The sequence below is a fragment of the Pongo abelii genome, chromosome 5 (assembly GCF_028885655.2).
Source record: "Pongo abelii isolate AG06213 chromosome 5, NHGRI_mPonAbe1-v2.0_pri, whole genome shotgun sequence".
Lineage (NCBI taxonomy): Eukaryota > Metazoa > Chordata > Mammalia > Primates > Hominidae > Pongo > Pongo abelii.
In genome coordinates this window covers 124,583,662-124,602,697 of record NC_071990.2, presented here as the reverse complement: position 1 = coordinate 124,602,697, position 19,036 = coordinate 124,583,662, and the positions used below count along the sequence as shown (strand labels likewise).

The window sequence follows — 19,036 nt, the reverse complement described above, 5'->3', positions numbered from 1 at the left end:
TCTATTGCCTGATATTCATGAACCTTTAATTTAAGTTCTAATATTTGCAGTCATAATAATATTTTTATGAGTAGCTTATTCAACATCAATTAAATAAATGTGTCAAAACAGTGTCCACTTCTGATAAGCAGCTGGAAGGCAGCCTGTCATTGATAGGCCCTTCTACTTTTAGCACTGGGTTTCCATTTCTCCTTGTGCAGGGCCAGCTTTACTACTGTCCCTCTTGCAGCCTGCCTAACCCCCAAGCTCCCATAACCTCCACAAACTTGAAGAGAGGGGAGTTGTATTATTGCTTCGGTTTGAAGATAGAAGAAAAGAGAAATCATTCCAGATGAGATGCACTGGAGAAGAGAACTAAATTCAAGATTCTTCAAACTATTGTCATCCCTGAAAACCCAGTGACCCATGGAAATGGAATCAGAATACTCCCTGGTTTCTTCTCCAGCTTCCTTTTTTCCTATCCTTTGATTTATTCTACTTCATTAACCCCTAGTCTCATATGGATTTGGCCATCTTCCTTATTTCCCACACACCACTAGCTTTAATTATCATTTTTCTTTCCTGGCCTTCTGCAAAAATCTATGGCTGGTTGACAGAATGCAAATGGATAGGATAGAAAACACTGGAAGTTTGTAGGCACCCAAGATTGTGAGGAGATGCTAAACTCGCCATCTTTTACCAAAGCGGCTACGTGGGAGCACCAGCTTACTGAGTCCAGAGTCCTTACTTGCACCACACTCCCTTAACTTTCCTGTTTTGCTTTCTACTCAGAGCTGCTACCTGGCTGCTACCTTTGTTGCTCAAAGAGCAACCAAGCCACCTTAGGAAAGCTCTTGCCTCTAAAGTAAAGGCAAATAAAACTTCTAGATGTTGGCACCACCTCTCTGTGACATTATAAAACACACACATACACACACACACAGTCTGTTGCTTTGCATATTGATAAGCTCATGTTTTGAAACCTGTGACTATGTCTCTATGATTGCTATGCATATCAACAGATGTCTATATGATCAGAACTTTGACTTTCTCTGCCAGGCCATTTTTATTATCACTTATTAAAGGCTTATTATGTACCAGGAAGAATTTTAAGAGCACATGTAACTCATTTAACTGTCATAATATTTCTGTGCAGTTTTCGTTGTTTTGATTTTATACATAAAGACTCCAAGATACAGTGAAGTTTAGTAACTTGCCAACAGCTACGGAGGCTGATGGCAGAATCTGTGACCTTATCTGCCGCACTGTACTGCCTCACTGTGCTTTTTTGCTCATGTTCTGCATGTTTTAACAAACTGTCATGCTCTGTTCCTTAGGTCCCATCAGTTTCTTCCAGTGTGTCTACTTGGATGGGTACAATGGCTATGGATTTCAGTTTCCTTTCACTCCTGCAGACCGCCCTGGAGAGAGCTCTGGTCAAGCAAATTCTCCAGGACAGAAGCAACAAGGACAGTAAACACACATGTATGACCCTTACAAGTGCTTTAAGATTTTAAAAATGTGATGTTTTGTCCACAATAGTTCAGGCAATTAAGAATATGCAACCCAGAGAATTTCTGTGAAAACATTTTGCTCTTTGGCCTGGTGTGGACGGAAAGGGTGGTCAAATGGATTGAGTGATGAGCAGACATGTTTAAGGGTCTAAGTCTCAAGAATCTGTTATGTGTGTTTGCTGTGGTGGTAGGGGGTGCTTGTATTTATCTTATTTCTAGTCACTATGAGGTTGTACACAAACTAATTTAAAGTTTACTTAATAATGGTATCTTTAAAATAATTGACACAATTACGAAATGAATTCCTGGCTTCAGTTAGCTATTATTTTTTTGATGACAACATAGACTGTGGTCTAAGTTTAAAAGATGGGGAAGCTTATATAAAAGTGACTCTTTTGCATCATATGGGTATCTAAACTTAATTTACCCAATAAGTTGATGCTTAATGATTTTATTTTATTTTTGTCTATTTCTATTTTAGTTGTGGCTTTGCTCTAAGAATGGGTAATAGTTGTACTACAGACTGCTATAAATTTCTTGTGATACTCTTTTCAAGCTCAAAATATCTCTGAGCTTTAGACATGGTAAGATGGAGAGTAAATGCTTGATAAATCTTTAAGATACGTCTTGAATGATAATTAGGACATTCAGTCCAGTGGAAATATACCATTCAATTAGGCAGGTCTGGTGAATCATTTGTTTAAAATATTAGCAAATGAGATGTGGAATTCTGAAGTTTCTCCAGACTGTGTCCTAATAAAAATGTCACCTGGGTGAAATTTTAGATCAATCACTAAATTTGGGTGACAGATATAAAAATATTTTCATTTCATTTTAATATATTCTTTCTGTGAAGTAAAATGTTTTTCTTTCTCATAATGGCAAAATATGAATGCCATCAAAGTTTAAGGAATTCATTTTAGCCTTAAATGCCTTCATGAGATGTCTTACTTATATTTTAGGTAACTAGTCATCAGTGCCAATGACATGGATACCAATTTTTAATCTACTCGACAGTGCATCACTGGGAATGACTGTTATGTTTTTGTCATATTCCTAGTAAATAAATACTCGTGTTCTTTACTGCATTGTTTTTATCAACTCTAAAAGTCATGCCTCTGTGACCTTTATCATGTTTACAATTGCAAGTGAACTTATGACAAATTAACTCAGGAAATAAATTGAGTTATCCTTTCTAGCATTGTAATTGTCATCAGCAAGGCCTGAGATAGCCAGAGCCAATACTAGCCAAGTGATTTATTTTCAAAGATTGCCACTAACTATGGTTCTTTAGGACCAAGATATAAAACAGTTTCACTAAAAATCATTAGGCTAGGTATCACTAGTACATTCATTACTAATAATGGATTTTTGGAGACTTTTGTGAAAGAAGTTGGTCTCCGCCAGAAGCTGGTGGACCTCATTCATACCACGAAAGCCAGTGTTACATGAACCAGATTAATGACTCTCTTTATGGGGAATGTGGGACATCCTGGAAGTGTATAATTTCAGGAATGACCAGACAATACCATCTTGCAAAGCCCCTTCAGGTGACAATCCGAACTTGTGGGTAGGAGAGTGCATAAAGTTTATTGCTCAACTGCTCCTCCAGCCTGCTCAATTTACTGAGTAAAGAAATAGCAAATATTATAGATGTTTTAGATTTCATAGAACAGAATGGTTTGTCCATTAATTCTTTCATTCAATGACTGTTTATTGAATACCTACTCTTTTAGGGCACTGTGTTAGGTACTGTATTCTATAAGAAAAATATAATAAATTAGATTCCCAGTGCTATACTGATGTAGTGAATGACCTTGAAAAATTTACTAAACATACTATGTTTGTTTCTCCATGAGTAAAATAGGGATATAGGGACAAACAGTTTAATAGCTCATAGAAATACCAAGGAGACAAATAAAATATTTTAATATAAATATGATATTAAAGTAAATTTCTGAAGTAATACTTTTGGATATGGCACCAATTTTTCCTCTATTTTACTGTTTCTTTCACTCTCAATATAAAAACTATTTGATAAGATAAAACATGACATATTTTATTGTAATTAGAATTTAGACAAATCAGCTATAATGTAAACAATGTTAATAATAATTATGTTTTATCTGATTAAAGTTACAATGATCATAGCACTTTAAAAATATTATCTAAACTATCATTTGTTTGTATGTTACCATCAAATAAAAAAGTTATAGATCTTCCAAGTTTGATGCCTTACATTTTAAAAGGAAAAGATAAATGGTTGATTAAGAATCTTTGTCTTTAATGATTCATTTATAATTCAAGTTATACTGGCCAGGAATATGTAAGCATTTCATAATTGTTTTAGTTATTTTACACAATTGGTATGCACTACTCCCATTACATCCCTGCTTTTACCCACCCTTCATCCCCTCTTAATAGATAAAGATCTGAAAATAAGAATTGATTTTTCCTAAGGTTTTTGATTTATATTTAGTTTTCCTAAAGCCTGATAAATCATTATTCAAATGCGGCAAGTTTGTTTTTTTTTTTGTTTTGTTTTTGTTTTTTTTTTTAAGAACCCTAGCAAAAGCACCTGTATGTTGACTCATTCTGGCATATCTTTTCAAAACTTTTTAACTTCTTGCAGAAATATTTTAGAAACTGATATGGTGATACTGTGTATTTTAGAGATTTAACTTGCATCCTTGAGTAATTTTTCTGGAGAAAAAAGCAAAGGAGATAACCAATATTGCTGATAGAAAACTCAGTGACCATATAAGCCAAGTGGCACATACAGAAAATAAAACCAATCCTTAGAGAAACTTGAAAATTTGCCCAAAGTAACTGACTACTTCAAAACCAGGCCTAGAACCTTGATCAACTAACTCCCAAATGTTCTTCAGTTTTCAGGGTGTTATTACAAATATTGGCTTATTTTTCCAGTATCCCCAAATCCATCCTGCAAATTATAATCGTTGATAGACATGTAACCCTCTATGGAAAGACTTGTCTTTTTTCCACTTGAAAGCTGAAAAGTGCCTTAAGAGTGTGTTGCATTCACTTGCTTTACAGTAAAGAAAATAAATGTCAGAGAGGTTAGGTGGCAGGCCCAGAGGCACATTGTTAGTAAGCAGCAGAACAAATGGGATTGAGAGCTCAAATCTTTTTCTAATCCTATTCATATCCTTCCTGCCCTTTGTAACTCCATATGATATCGTCACCATCACAAAAGCTTCCCTTTGTTACTTGCAAACTAATTAAGAAATAGAAACTCAGCACGGCTTCCTAGGAGCTGGCCTCCTTGCAATATTTTTTGCCCTACTCCTTTCAGGATTATATCAGCACTACCTGTACCTTTCCTTTCCCCCTCATTAATCATATATGTCCGTAAAACATTTAGTTATTACTGTAGATGCTTTCCTTTGTGTGTAAAATAAAGACCTTTATTTTCCCAAACTATCCAACTATTGAAAAATCATTAGTGATTAAAAAAAAGTGCCCCAAATAACACGAAAGCAAAAACAACTTTTTTAAATTCAGCTTTTCCGAAGATTCAGGTTAATAAAATAAGAAAGACAAATAATTGTAAAACACACTTGAACTCTAAAGAACAGCTCAGAAAAATTGATGAAGTGAATTATTACATATTAGTATTTGAGTCATACAAGTTCCAGTAAGAAACACATGTTAGCAAAGCAGTGATAGCAAAAAGAAGGAAATTCTTAGTTTCTCATACAGCCACATCCAGCTCCAGGCCATTTGCCCTCTGCAATATCATCAATTCACTTATCTATGCTTCTTGTTGAACTATTAACATGAGTTAAGTACTTGTGTTAAGTCATTAGAACTATTTTTTACCCACCACAGCTCAAATTCTCTTAAATAACAATGGTAGGTGGATAGAACACTCCACGCCTCTGAATAGCTCTGTCAGGCCAGATGTCTTTTCAGAACAACCATGCTGTGGTGGAGAGCCCACTGGATGAGGAGTCCACAAACCCAAGGTCAGACTTTAACTCTAGGAGTAACTCTGGTCATTTATCTTCTCTGTCCTTCAATACTTCATCTCCAAATGAAAATAAAAGTGCTACAGCAGCAAAAGGACTTTCATCTTTGGCAAGGAATATTATGGAAAAGTACCTTGTAAAGTGATATTATTGCTAAGATCTTTCAAATTTCCTTCCAGTTTTGTTATTAAGTGATCCAAATGCAACCTGCATTGAAGACCTAGTGTTGCCAAGTGGAATTAGCCAAAGCAGCGAATAAAAATCAGAGCTACACGAACCAAATACAAAAATGGGAACACTACCACTGACAAAAACAATTTTGCATTTAAAAAATTTAGTTCTGTGTCATTTTCACAGAGTTGCTATAAATCAGTGACAGCAGAATATCCTTCAACCCACTGAATCAGAACACATGGAGCATGTAAGAGGCCTGTGGAAAAGTGATACTCTGAATGAGAGCTGAGATGGAAAAGTGACTCATGTACCCCAAGACACCGCCAAGGGTTGAGCACTCACTAAAATGTCTGAAGGTATTCCAGCAATCTAAGTTAGTGAAGGTAGTGTTAAAATAAATACTAAAGGAAGCATCTCAAAACATTAAAACATTTAGTGTATGGTGTTTGCTTAGGAAAGAAACATCTCTCCCTCTCTCTCTCTCTCTCACTCTGTGTGTGTGTGTGTGTGTGTGTGTCTCAGTGCACTCACACACACAACTCAGTGAGAAACCATTTAATATATTTGATGCAAACATGGGCACAGATGAACTTATCTAAATGGATGATCTGAACGGAAGGTGCATTCTTCGCAAAGGAAGCAATGCTTTATGGAAAAGGGAAACACAACTGCATTCTAGCAATTTTGAGGAACAATGTAGCTAGCAAACAAATTGCTTTCATCTTTGGAACATATATGTATCAAAGAATATTTTTAAAATTAGGAATATATTAACTTTATTCAAAATCAAAATGGTATTATAAGAGGACACAGAAAGTGTCCTTTCACCTCATCTCTGTTGCCTCATTTTCCCATTCACTCCTATACTTTCTACAGCTAAGCACATTTGTAGGGTCTCATGAAAATACAAATGGAAACAAAAATATATCCTTATTGTTTATTTTTCTTACACAAATGTTACATATTACAAGCATTATGCAGTGCCTTCTTTTCTTAACAATGTATCCTAGATTATTTGTATACAAGTATATACGAAGTTTTCTCATTTATACCAATAGACATAGATACAGATATAGATAGATCTCATACCCACAGTATAGTGCACACATCTCAAGTGTAGAGCTAGATACATCTATGAAATCACAACTGAAATCAAAATGTGGAACATTAACACACCCCAGAAGCCTCATTCATGCTTCGCATGCTCAATACCCTCAGGGGAACCACTGTTATGATTTCTATCATTGAAGAACTGTTTCAATTGTTTTGACTTTCATATGAATGAAATAGTAAATTACATCTTTTTTGTACCCAGTTTCTTTTCTCAACATTACACCTTTGAGACTCATTCATTTTGCTACATGTAGAAGTAATTCTTTTTCTTTTTCATTGTCTTATATTATCCATGTATGCATATACCAACAAATTTATACATTCTACTATGTGTGGTAATTCACACTGTCTCAGGTTTTTGTCTATTAAAAATAGCACTGCTTTAAACAGTCTGGTTAGTGCCTTTTACTGCGTTTGTGTGTGTGCAGAATAGGTGAGGACATTATACACATGAGTAGAATTACTGCCTTATCGAGTATGAGAATGTTCATCTTTAGTAGATAATATCAAACAATTTTCTAACTGCTTGATATGGTTTGGATGTTTTGTTCCCTCCAAATCTCATGTTGAAATGTGACCTCCAATATTGGAGGTGGGCTTAGTGGGAGGTGTTCGAGTCTTGGGGGCGGATCCCTTATGAATGGCTTGGTGCTATCCTCACAATAATGAGTGAATGCTCTCTCTTAGTTCACACTAGATCTGGTTGTTTAAAAGACCCTGGTGCCCCCTCCCTCCCTCTCTTTCTCACCCTGTCACCATGTGACACACCTGTTCCCCTTTGCCTTCCACCATGATTGGAAGCTTCCTGGGCCTCACCAGAAGCTAAGCAGATGCTGGTGCCATGCTTGTACAGCCCACAGAACTGTGAGCCAAATAAACCTATTTTCTTTATAAATTACTCAGTCTCAGGTATTCCTTTATAGCAATGCAAATGGACTAGTACATTGGTTGTACCAATGTGCACTCTACTGACTGAGTATAAGTGTTCCAGCTGCTCCAGATCCTTGCCGACACTTGCTATTGTAAGTTTTGTTAATTTTAACTTCTGGTGGGTATGAAGTGGAACATCATTGATCATATAAATTGGATTTTCTTGATGACTAGTGATATTGAGACACTTGTGTTATGTTTATTGATTATTTGGATATCCTCATTTATGTAGACATTGATTAAGCCTTTTGGACTTCTGTTAATTAGATTTTTGTCTTTTTAGAAATACAGTCATGGGCCCTTAATGATGAGAATACAGTCTAAGAAATGAATCATTAGTTGCTTGTGTCATTGTGTAAACATCATAGAATGTACTACTTACAGGAATCCAGATGGTATAGCCTACTATACACCTGGGCTATGTGATATGGCCTATTTTTCCTAGGCTATAAACCTGAACAGCATATTACTGTACTGAATACTGTAGGCAATTGTAACACAATGGAAAGTATGTGATATGGTTTGGTTGTGTCCCCACCCAAATCTCATCTTGATTCATAGCTCCTATTCCCTTGTGTTGTGGGAAGGACCCAATGGGAGATAATTGAATCATGGGGGCGGTTTCCCCCCATACTATTCTCATGGTATTGAATAAGTCTCATGAGAACTGATGGTTTTATAAGGGGAAGCCCCTTTCCCTTGGCACTCATTCTCTTCTCTTGTCTGCTGCCATGTGAGACATGTCTTTTCCCTTCTACCATGATTGTGAGGCCTCCTGAGCCATCTGGAACTGTGAGTCCATTAAGCCTCTTTCTTTTGCAAATTGCCCAGTTCTCAAGTATGTCTTTATCAGCAGTGAGAAAATGAACCAACACAGTATGTATGTATCTAAACATATCTGAGCACACACAAGGTATAGTAAAATACACCATTACAATCTTATGGGACCACAATTGTATATGAAGTCTATCATTGACTAAAATATTGTTATGTGGTACATGACTGCATAGGAATTTTTAATATATTTTCATTACAAGTCTTTAATTAGCTATATGTGTTATAAATGTGTTCTCTTACTCTGTGGCTTGTAACTTTACTCTCTTAAATCCATCTTTATCAGAAACTTAAATTTTAAAGTAGCCCAATTTATCTTTTCCTTTATAAATAGTGCTTATTAAGCCCAACTTAAGAAATTCTTACTTATCTTAATGCCATAAAGATATTTTCCTCTATGAACTTATAGAAGCTTTGTTTTACCTTTCACATTTAGGTCTACAATCTGGGTAGGATTCATCTTACGTATATAATGTGAAGTAGAAAAAGTCGACTTTTTCTATATGAATATATAGGTAATTCAGCACCATTTACTCAAAAGACAATTTTTTTTCCACTGTTGTAAGGGTTCCTTCATTGTAAAAGAGATAAATGTTATAAGTGTGAGTCTGCTTCTCAATTTTCTTTTCAGTTCCATTGGTCTATTTGCCTATCCATGTGCCAATACCACATGGGTTAATTATGGTAACATTATGGTAAATGTTAATAACAGTAGTGTTACTCATCCCAATTTGGCTTCTTCATAACGGTTTTCATTGTCCTTTATTTTTTAATATTCTTTCTTGCACATTGATTTTTACTTCATTGATATTTGCATTTATACATATAAAAATAAACTTCAATTTGTCATTTTCCCTGCCTTCCTAAAATAAATGATTAGATTATTCATTATTATTCTTAATTCTTTTTCAACATCTGCATTGAAGTGTATATGGTGTGTGTATGTGTATATATATATAATATTTTACTCTAAAGTCTGCCTTAGCATTTAACACATTTTATGTCATATTTTGTTATCACAAAATTTAAAATATTTTCTCATTTTCATTGTTTTTTTTTTTTTTTGGTTCCATGGGTTACTTAAAGCATATTGCTGAATTACAAACAATTTTTAATTTGCTAGCTATTTTTTCTGTTTGACTTCTAGCTTAATTCCATTACGTATTTTCAATTCTTTGAGATATGCTGATGCATTCTTTATGGCCCAGAATATGATTAATTTAAAAATAAGTGCTGTATACTCCTTGGCTGATTAATAAAAATATCTGCATTACAAGGAATCTATTTCTATTGTTTGGTTTTGATCCTTTTTCTTTCCTGCATTTGGTCTTATTTCATACATTACTTTTTTAAATCCTGAAACATTGTAGAGGTCCTGGTTGCAGAATATTTAATATTTTTCTGGCAGATAGACCATGAGTAGATTGCTTTGATACAGTCGAGTTTGAGATTCTAGCTATATTAGGGCTAGTTTATTTCCCAGCCTTAGAGCAGTTACTCCTAGGGTATCGCCTTTCTGTGTTCTCAATGAAAGCTGGGTTGTTGACCAGGTCATCTCCACTCTAATGAGACCCGAACTTCATTCTGTATTACTACAGATTGCTGAATGCTGTGCTCCAATCTTTAGCCTCCTAGATTATCCACTTTATTTGATTTCTTGTGTCTTATCCTATGTATGGAAGATTGGGAGTAAGCAAATGCCTTTGAGAAAAAATTGCATAGTAAATGTGTTCTCCAGAGAATTGCATTTTCTGTAGTCTTGAACCCTTGAGTTTCTATCACCTTGGCTGCCAGAACTCCAACTTCTGTCTTGCCAGCCCATAGAGGCCACTGAAAGATTTAGCTTGGCCTCCATTCCTCATTACGTAACTTGTCAAATCCCTCCAACGTACAAAACAGATGAATATGGAACTCATCACAGTATGTTTCCTTTCTTCTCTAGAATTTTGGACCCTTGATTCTTGGCTACTATACTTGATTTTTGATTCCTTGAAATGGATTCTTTTTTCCAACTAGCTTTAGTAATTGTTTTCAGCAAGAGGATTAGTTTGATAAAATTACTGCATCATGCTTGTAAGTAAAAATGGTGCTCATATTTTGTTTACAATTGTATAGGATTTCAAAGTATAGATATACCATCATTTATTGAACTAGTCCTTAATTATACAGACACTTAGGTCATTTTCAATTATTTTGCTATTATTGACAATGTTGCAGTGAATAACCTTGGACACTATCACATGTATACACACACACACACACACACACACACACAAATACATAAGGCCAAACTCATTGAAGGGGCATTTTCAATTCAAAAATATATGCATTTGTCATTTTATAAGCTGTGATCATTTGCCAATAGCATCCCCAGTTATTGCTCCCTTTAAGGGCCCAGAGCTGCTCACAACAGTTAGCATTCTGATGAGGTTTTCTCCCTCTGTGAATGAATGTTCACTGTTGGATTTTGAGATCTTCCAATCTAGGGTCCTGCCACAGTCTGTAATTCTGAACACTGTTTGCGACTGCCCATGTAGGTTTCATTGGTCTCATTTATTTTGGCTGCGAATATATATAGTTTTGACTCTATGTTTTGATTCCAAGTTTTGGTGAAGATACATGCTTTTGGATCATTTTTTGTTTGTTTTGTTTTCTTTATTGTTTCATGTAGTTTACAGAAAGTGTCAACATTTAGAATTCTGCAGCTGGCATATTTCCATTAAAATGAGAAATACATTCATTTAAAAAATTAAATTGAATATTTTAATAACTGGAAATTTGACAACTATAAATGGCAGTACTACCAGTCTAGTGATAAGTTTTTGCGTGACTCAAACAAAATATATTGCACAAGCTTTTATAAATGTAAATGTTTATTTCTTTTAAAATAAAGTTTTGATGTGGTTGAGGAAATTACCCATTTTTTTGAAGAATATGGAAGAATTTTAATCTGTAACATTTACTTACAGAAATGTAAGACTACTAGGTAAAGATTTTCTAGTAGGTCATTTTGAATAACAGGAAATCTGATGTCTGCTTTCAGAGCTCTGGAAATAACGCTAATTTTTAATCTCATCACGAGCCCCATAAAACATACTTTAAAGAAATCAAAAGGTCATGATTCACACCATTAACACCCTCAGCTTTACAATTGTACCTTTGATGTGAAAGAGTCTTTAGTTCTTCTTAGTTCAAAAGAATCTTTGCCGAAAGTCTATAAAAATTTTCATTCACATCTCATTTTATTTAGTTTTGTTAGAGTTTGCAAGTCCTTGTCTAGTGAGGAGGAAATTTATCATACACATGTGTAAAGTGACTTAGCTAGCGCCTAGGACAAGATGGCTAAATGCTTGTAATCCCAGCTCTTTGGCAGGCCAGGGCAGGAGGACTGCTTGAGCCAAGGAGTTGAAGACCAGCCTGGGCAACGTAGGGGAACTCTGTCTCTACAATAAATAAATAAATAAATAAATAAATAGCCAGGCACGGTGGCCCACCCTTGTGATCCAAGCTTCTCAGAAAGCTGTGGTGGGAGGAGCGCTTGAGCCCAGGAGTTCGAGGCTGTAGTGAGCTATGATCGCACCACTGCACTCCAGCCTGGGCAACAGAACGAGAGTCTCAAAATAATAATAATAAAATAAAATAAACAAAATGACTTAGCTAGACTGCTTAGCTCTGCTAAAAGCTGTTAAATACTAAAAGACTTAAAATAACTTCAGTTCATGGTGTTGATATCCATTTTACTGAAATTTGCTTTTGGAAGCCCAGTTACAGAATTTTTGTTTTTTTCATCATTAACTACAAATCATTAGGTGGCTGAGGGGGAATTGGTGATTTCTGTTTGCCTCACTAGTGGTTTCCTATCACTTTTTACTGTAGCATAACCCTAAAACTGAGTAAAAATAGAACATATGTAATGTTATAATTGTTACAAGCTCATTTTGAGGAATAGTATAGAAATTGTACTTTATATCTTGTGTAAAGTGGTCACAAATAACATATTTAATGTGAAATAAACTTATCTACTACAGAAAATAGGACTGCAACATAGTATGCTTTCTGTAATTTCAGTGGCACTACTTTTAGTCAAGAACTGGGCAGTTTGGGGAAATAGAGAAAATAATCTTGAAACACACTGAAAGATTTTTATTGTTTGGTTAACAGAACAATTCCTAGATATACAAAGATGTTCCTTAAAATAAAACTCTAACCAGATTAGAATAAAGATGTCAGGATCTTTTGGTAGATTAACTACTAGAATATAGACAGCCCTCAATTCATGACTTTTCAACTTTACAATGTGTGAAACCATCACAATCTTGACGCAATATACAGTATTCAATACATTACAATAATTCAATGCATTACATGCTGGGTTTGGTGAATGAGATTAATTTTAAAAAGTAAAAAATTAAAGAAATTACATGACAGATTCAATATTTTATTATAAAATAGACTTTGTGTTAGATGGTTTTGCCCACTGTAGGCTAATATGTCATGAGCACATGTTAGGTAAGCCATGATGTTCCATAGGTCAGGTGTATTAAATACATTTTTGACTTATGTTTACTGGGTTTACCAATATGCAAACCCATTGTAAATTGAAGAGCATCTGTATATTAGTAATCAAATTGATAATTAAAGCTCCCGACTAATAGTTAACAAGGAGATAGATGCTGGTATTTATGGAACATCAATTTAATAAATGGCAAAAATGAGTACCTTTTGTTTTCTTTCAGAAACAATTGGCCACATATTTTTAAGAAGAACATTTAAAAAATTATGTTTAGTATTTTATTATAAAATAATAACAATTTTAAAAAAAAAGTTACTAGTGTAATATGAATAGCCTTAAATGCCTAGAGAAAAGCCTATACATGTAAGTAGAAAGCTTATATGTGTAATCAAAGAAATTTTGAACTTGAAGAGACAATCCTGCAATTTGACAAAGAGGATAACTAAAGACCAGAGCACTTCACTGACTTACCGAAATCACAAACTTGTTAAAAGATTTAGATAATATATAGACAGCAAAATAAAAACAAAATATCATGTCTAGTTTTACTTTCCATGATGATACGATTGAATAACATGATAATGGTGAAGGGCCATTTACTATATTTTAAGGAATTAGTTCATTAAAGCTGCATATTTGTGCCATATTTAAGATGTCCACTGCTTTCTAAAATTTTTTCAATTTTTTTTAAGTTTTCTAGTATGTTTTATTCAATAATTTTCAATGGTGTGTTCTTTATTTTCACCTTTAAGACAGCAATTCCTTGATGTGTAGTATTTTTCTATTGACCTCAAGTTGTACATTTTTCTTTAATAATCTTTCAAACAGGGAACCTCAATCAAATGGTGTTTTCAGTAGAGGGAGTATGAGGACAATAGGGATGTTATAAATAAGTACTGCCATGCATTTTATTTTATTTTGTTTTTGGTTATTTTAGCCATTCTAATAGGTCTGTAGTGATATCTTATTGTGGTTTTGATCTGAATTTCTTTAATAATTAATGATGTTGAACAACTTTTCGTATGCTTATTTGTTATTTATATATGTTCTTCAGTGAAATGTCTATTCAAATATGTTGCACATTTTTATATGTTTTTATTTTCTTATTGATTCTTAAACGTTCTGTACACATTATGTATTCAAGTACTTTACCAGATAAGTGCTTTGCAAATATTTTCTCCTTGTCTGTGGCTTGTCGTTTATCTTCTTGATGGCGCTTTTCAAAGAGCAAATATTTTGATGTAGTCCAATTTATCAATAATTTTTATAGATTGTGATTTTGTGGTCTTATCTAAAACACTCTTGCCTGACTCAAGACCATAAGGTTATTCCATTATATTGTTCTCTAGAAGTTTTACAGTTTTGAGTTTTACATTTAGGTGTGTGATCTATTTTGAATTAATTCTTCATATGGTGCAAGGTATGGGTCAGAGTTCATATTCTTTTTGCAAATAAATACCAATTCTTCTACACCATTTGTTGAAATACTAAATTTTCCACATAGAATTGGTTGGTATAACATTTTCCAAAATCAGTTGGTCATATATATACATATATACATATATATATGTATGTATATGGGTCTATTTCAGAAACATTGTCTCTCTTCCACTGATATCTATATATCTATATTACATTAATACTATGCTAGATTTGATTTGCAAATATGTTGCCAAGAAACTTTTCTTGGCCAGGTGCAGTGGCTCACGCCTGTAATCCCCTCACTTTGGGAGGCTGAGGCGGGTGGATCACGAGGTCAGGAGATCGAGACCATCCTGACTAACACAGTGAAAACCTGTCTCTACTAAAAATACAAAAAAATTAGCCTGGCGCCTGTAGTCCCAGCTACTCGGGAGGCTGAGGAAGGAGAATGGCGTGAACCCGGAAGGCGGAGCTTGCAATGAGCCGAGATCACGCCACTGCACTCCAGCCTAGGTGACAGAGCGAGACTCCGTCTCAAAAAAAAAAAAAAAAGAAATTTTTCTTGTAAGTTGATGACAAATATTAATTTTTAGTTTTCTTTTCCTGTAATGTTCTTGCTTGATTTTTGTCTTGGGGGTAATACTAGATTCACAATGTCAGTAGAGAGGTAAGTCCTTCTATTTTCTGGAAGACTTATACAGAATTGGTAATATTTCTTCCTTCAATGTCTTGTAGAACTCAAAAATAAAGCCACTTAGGCTGGGGGTTTTTGTTATTATTGTTGGAAGGCTTTTAACTACAAATTCACATTTCAGTGATATAGAACGATTTAGGTTATCAATTTCCTCTTGCATGACTTTAGTAGTTTGTATCTTCTAAGCATTTATCCATTGTATCTGAGTCATTAAATTTATGGACATAAAATTGTAACATTATTTCCTTGTCCTTTTAATGGCTGTATGATTAGTAGTGATGATCCATCTTTTATTCCTAATATTGGTAATTTGTATCCTGTCTCTGTCTCTCTCTTTCAGTCTGGCTGGAGTTTTATCTTTTTTTTTTCTTTTTCCCAAAAAACAGCTTTGGGGCTTATTGATCTACTCTGTTGTTTTCAGTAATCACTTCTACTGTCACCTTGTCTTGGTCCATTCAGGCTGTTAACAAAATACCTTAGACTGGGTAATTTATAAACAATAGAATTTTTTTCTTCACAGTTCTTGAGGCTGGGAAGTCCAAGATCAAGGTGCCACGGTGAGACTAACAAACTTGCCCCTCATTCTGAAGTAGAATTTTTTTCTTTTACATTTACCCCAACACAGTCTATCTTCACCTTTGGCCTGGGAAAGGCAGATTTCTGCCCTTCCTTCATTGTCTTAAAGTTTTTCCTCAGGGACCAAAAGACTTGGTGGAGCTCCATGCCTGTCCTGATTTCCCTGATCCAGGGCTGCCTTTCTGCACAAAGCTTTGTTTACTCTCCTGCTGTGCCTCAATCTTTTTCAAAAGCACCAAGTGAGGTCCATAAATAAGAAAGTGACGGGAGGAAGGTGAACTCTCCTTGTGTTTATGTTTGTGGCTTTTAGGTTTTAAATACTTTCATCTAGCCCATATTTATTTTTAAGGCATTAATGGAATTTTTTTTCTTTCTTTCTGGTATTGAAACCATTTTTTCTCCTGCTGCTCTAGTAAGCCAAGAATTACATCTGGTCTTTACTTGGAAGTACCCATCTTTCCTGAGGTTGCATGCTAGTTTTCACAGGTTAGCTACAGCTCTTTGACGAGTATGAGAAAAGTTGTAATTCTGTAGGTGTTCTGATCTTTTTCTTATTGTTAGGGTCAGAGTAACATTTTTCTAGCTTTGTACATCTTAATAGAAGACACAATTCTTCATACTTCATTTACATAATTGCTAATCCAGGTTATATATTAGAAGAAAGTAAATTAATTTTTCTGGAAAAAGATTCTGACATCTTTAACTTGATAATGGAGTACAGTTGGAATTGTCATTGCCCTTAGATCAAGTTGTCAGAACTATTGAGAGTTAAATGATCCAGAAATTCTGTTTTTCAAATAAATGCATTTATAACAAATATCCCTGAAATATAAAGAAATTCTTATAACTATTCTTCTGTAAGTGTAAACCTTTCTCTAGTCTGTGAAATTATTCATGTGCATTTATATTGTGTCCGGAATTGGACGATTCTTGGTTTCACGGACTTCAAGAATGAAGCTGCGGACCCTCGCGGTGACTGTTACAGTTCTTAAAGATGGTGTGTCCAGAGTTTGCTCCTTCTGATGTTCGGATGTGTTCGGAGTTTCTTCCTTCTCTCCCGGTGGGTTCGTGGTCTCACTGGCTTCAGGAGTGAAGCTGCAGACCTTCACGTTGAGTGTTACAGCTCTTAAGGTGGCGTGTCTGGAGTTGTTCGTTCCTCCCATCCAGAGTTCTTCATTCCTCCCAGTGGGTTCGTGGTCTCGCTGGCCTCAGGAGTGAAGCTGCAGACCTTCGTGGTGACTGTCACAGTTCTTAAGGGCAGTGCAGACCCAAAGAGTGAGCAGCAGCAAGATTTATTGCAAAGAGCCAAAGAGCAACGCTTCCACAGTGTGGAAGGGGACCTGAGCAGGTTGCCACTGCTGACTCAGAAAGCCTGCTTTTATTCTTTTATCTGACCCCACCCACAACCTGCTGATTGGTCCATTTTACAGAGAGCTGATTGGTCCGTTTTACAGAGAGCTGATTGGTCCATTTTGACAGAGTGCTGATTGGTGCGTTTACAAACCTTGAGGTAGACACAGAATGCTCATTGGTGTGTTTACAATCCCTGAGCCAGACACAGAGTGCTGATTGGTGCGTTTACAATCCCTGAGCTAGACACAGAGTGCTGATTGGTGCATTTACAATCCCCTAGCTAGACGTAAAAGTTCTCCAAGTCCCCACCAGATTAGCTAGACACTGAGCACTGATTGGTGCGTTTACAAAACTTTAGCTAGACACAGAGTGCTGATTGGTGCATTTACAATCCTCTAGCTAGACGTAAAAGTTCTCCAAGTCCCCACTAGATTAGCTAGACACAGAGCACTGATTGGTGCATTTACAAACGTTGAGCTACACACAGGGTGCTGATTGGTGCATTTACAAACCTTTAGCTAGACGTAAAAGTTCTCCAAGACCCCACCCAACTCAGGAGCCCAGCTGGCTTCTCCTAGTGGATCCCACACCAGGGCTGCGGGCTGAGCTGCCTGCCAGTCCCATGCCACATGCCTGCACTCCTCAGCCCTTGGGTGGCCAATGGGACTGGGTGCCGCGGAGCAGGGGGCGGCACCCGTTGGGGAGGCTTGGTCTGTGTGGGAGCCCACCACGGTGGGGAGGGGCTCGGGCATGGCAGGCTGCAGGTCCCAAGTCCTGCCTCATGGGGAGGTGGCTGAGGCCCAGTGAGAATTCAAGTGTGGCGCAGGTGGGCTGGCAGTGCTGGGGGACCCTGTGCCCCCTCTGCAGCTGCTGGCCTGGGTGCTAAGCCCCTCACTGCTTGGGGCTGGCAGCACCGGCTGGCCGCTCCAAGTGCAGGGCCACTGAGCCTGCACCCACCTGGAACTCACGCTGGCCTGTGAGTGCCAGGCACTGCCCTGGTTCCTGCATGGGCCTGTCTCTCCACACCTCCCCACAAGCAGAGGGAGCCAGCTCTGGCCTTGGCCAGCCCAGAGAGGGGCTCCCACAGTGCAGTGGCAGGCTGAAGTTCTCCTCAAGTGTGGCCAGAGTGGACACAGAGGCCGAGGAGGTGCTGAGAGCAAGTGAGGGCTGCTAGCATGTTGTCATCTCTCAATAAGATTATAGAAAATGGATTTGGATTTTGATATGGTTTGGCTATGTCCCCACCCAAATTTCATCTTGAATTGTAGCTCCCATAATTCCCATGTGTTGTGAAAGGGACCCAGTGGGGGATAGTTAAATCATGGGGGTGGTTTCCCCCATACTGTTCTTATGGTAGTGAATAAGTCTCATGAGATCTGATCGTTTTTTATGGGGAAACACCTTTTGCTTGGTTCTCATTCTCTCTTGTCTGCCACCATGTAAGACATGCCTTTCACCTTCCAACATGATTGTGAGGCCTCCCCAGTCACATGGAACTGTGATTCCATTAAACCTCTTTTTCTTTATAAATCACCCAGTCTCAGGTATGTCTTTATCAGCAGTGAGAAGACAGACTAATACAGACTTCCTTTAAAACCCCTTTATTCTCAGGTCTAAACTCTGCATGCCTGATCTCTATTTGTGTTGCCTGCTGGGGTGTTTCCTGTTTTTTTGTTTGTTTGTTTCATTTTCTTCCCACTTGCCTTTATTTGGTAATGTTTCTAATCTAGGAAAAGAGTTTGCTTCCTCAATACATTATTAGCATAAAACTTGGTCCTTTATGTGCCTCTTGAGTCTTGCCTTTGGCATTGATTTTCTGCCCTCTTTTTGTCTCTCATTTTTTTGAATGCAGTCACATACCCCAACTTTTTTATTTGTCCAAATGATCTTTGAAAATATGTGTTAATAATTTTACATGTAGATGTTACTTGAAGTGTACATC

At 36.4% G+C, this 19,036-nt stretch overlaps 1 protein-coding gene across 1 annotated transcript in view; it reads left to right on the top strand.

Annotated features, from left to right (window-relative positions):
• The window catches only part of TRDN (triadin), a 428,350-nt gene extending 424,632 nt beyond the window's left edge, over positions 1-3,718 (top strand). Inside the window, 1 exon segment of the mRNA NM_001372516.1 lies at positions 1,317-3,718. Coding sequence (NP_001359445.1) covers positions 1,317-1,456 — 140 coding nt within the window. The 3' untranslated portion in view covers positions 1,457-3,718.
• Positions 3,719-19,036: the final 15,318 nt, after the last annotated feature.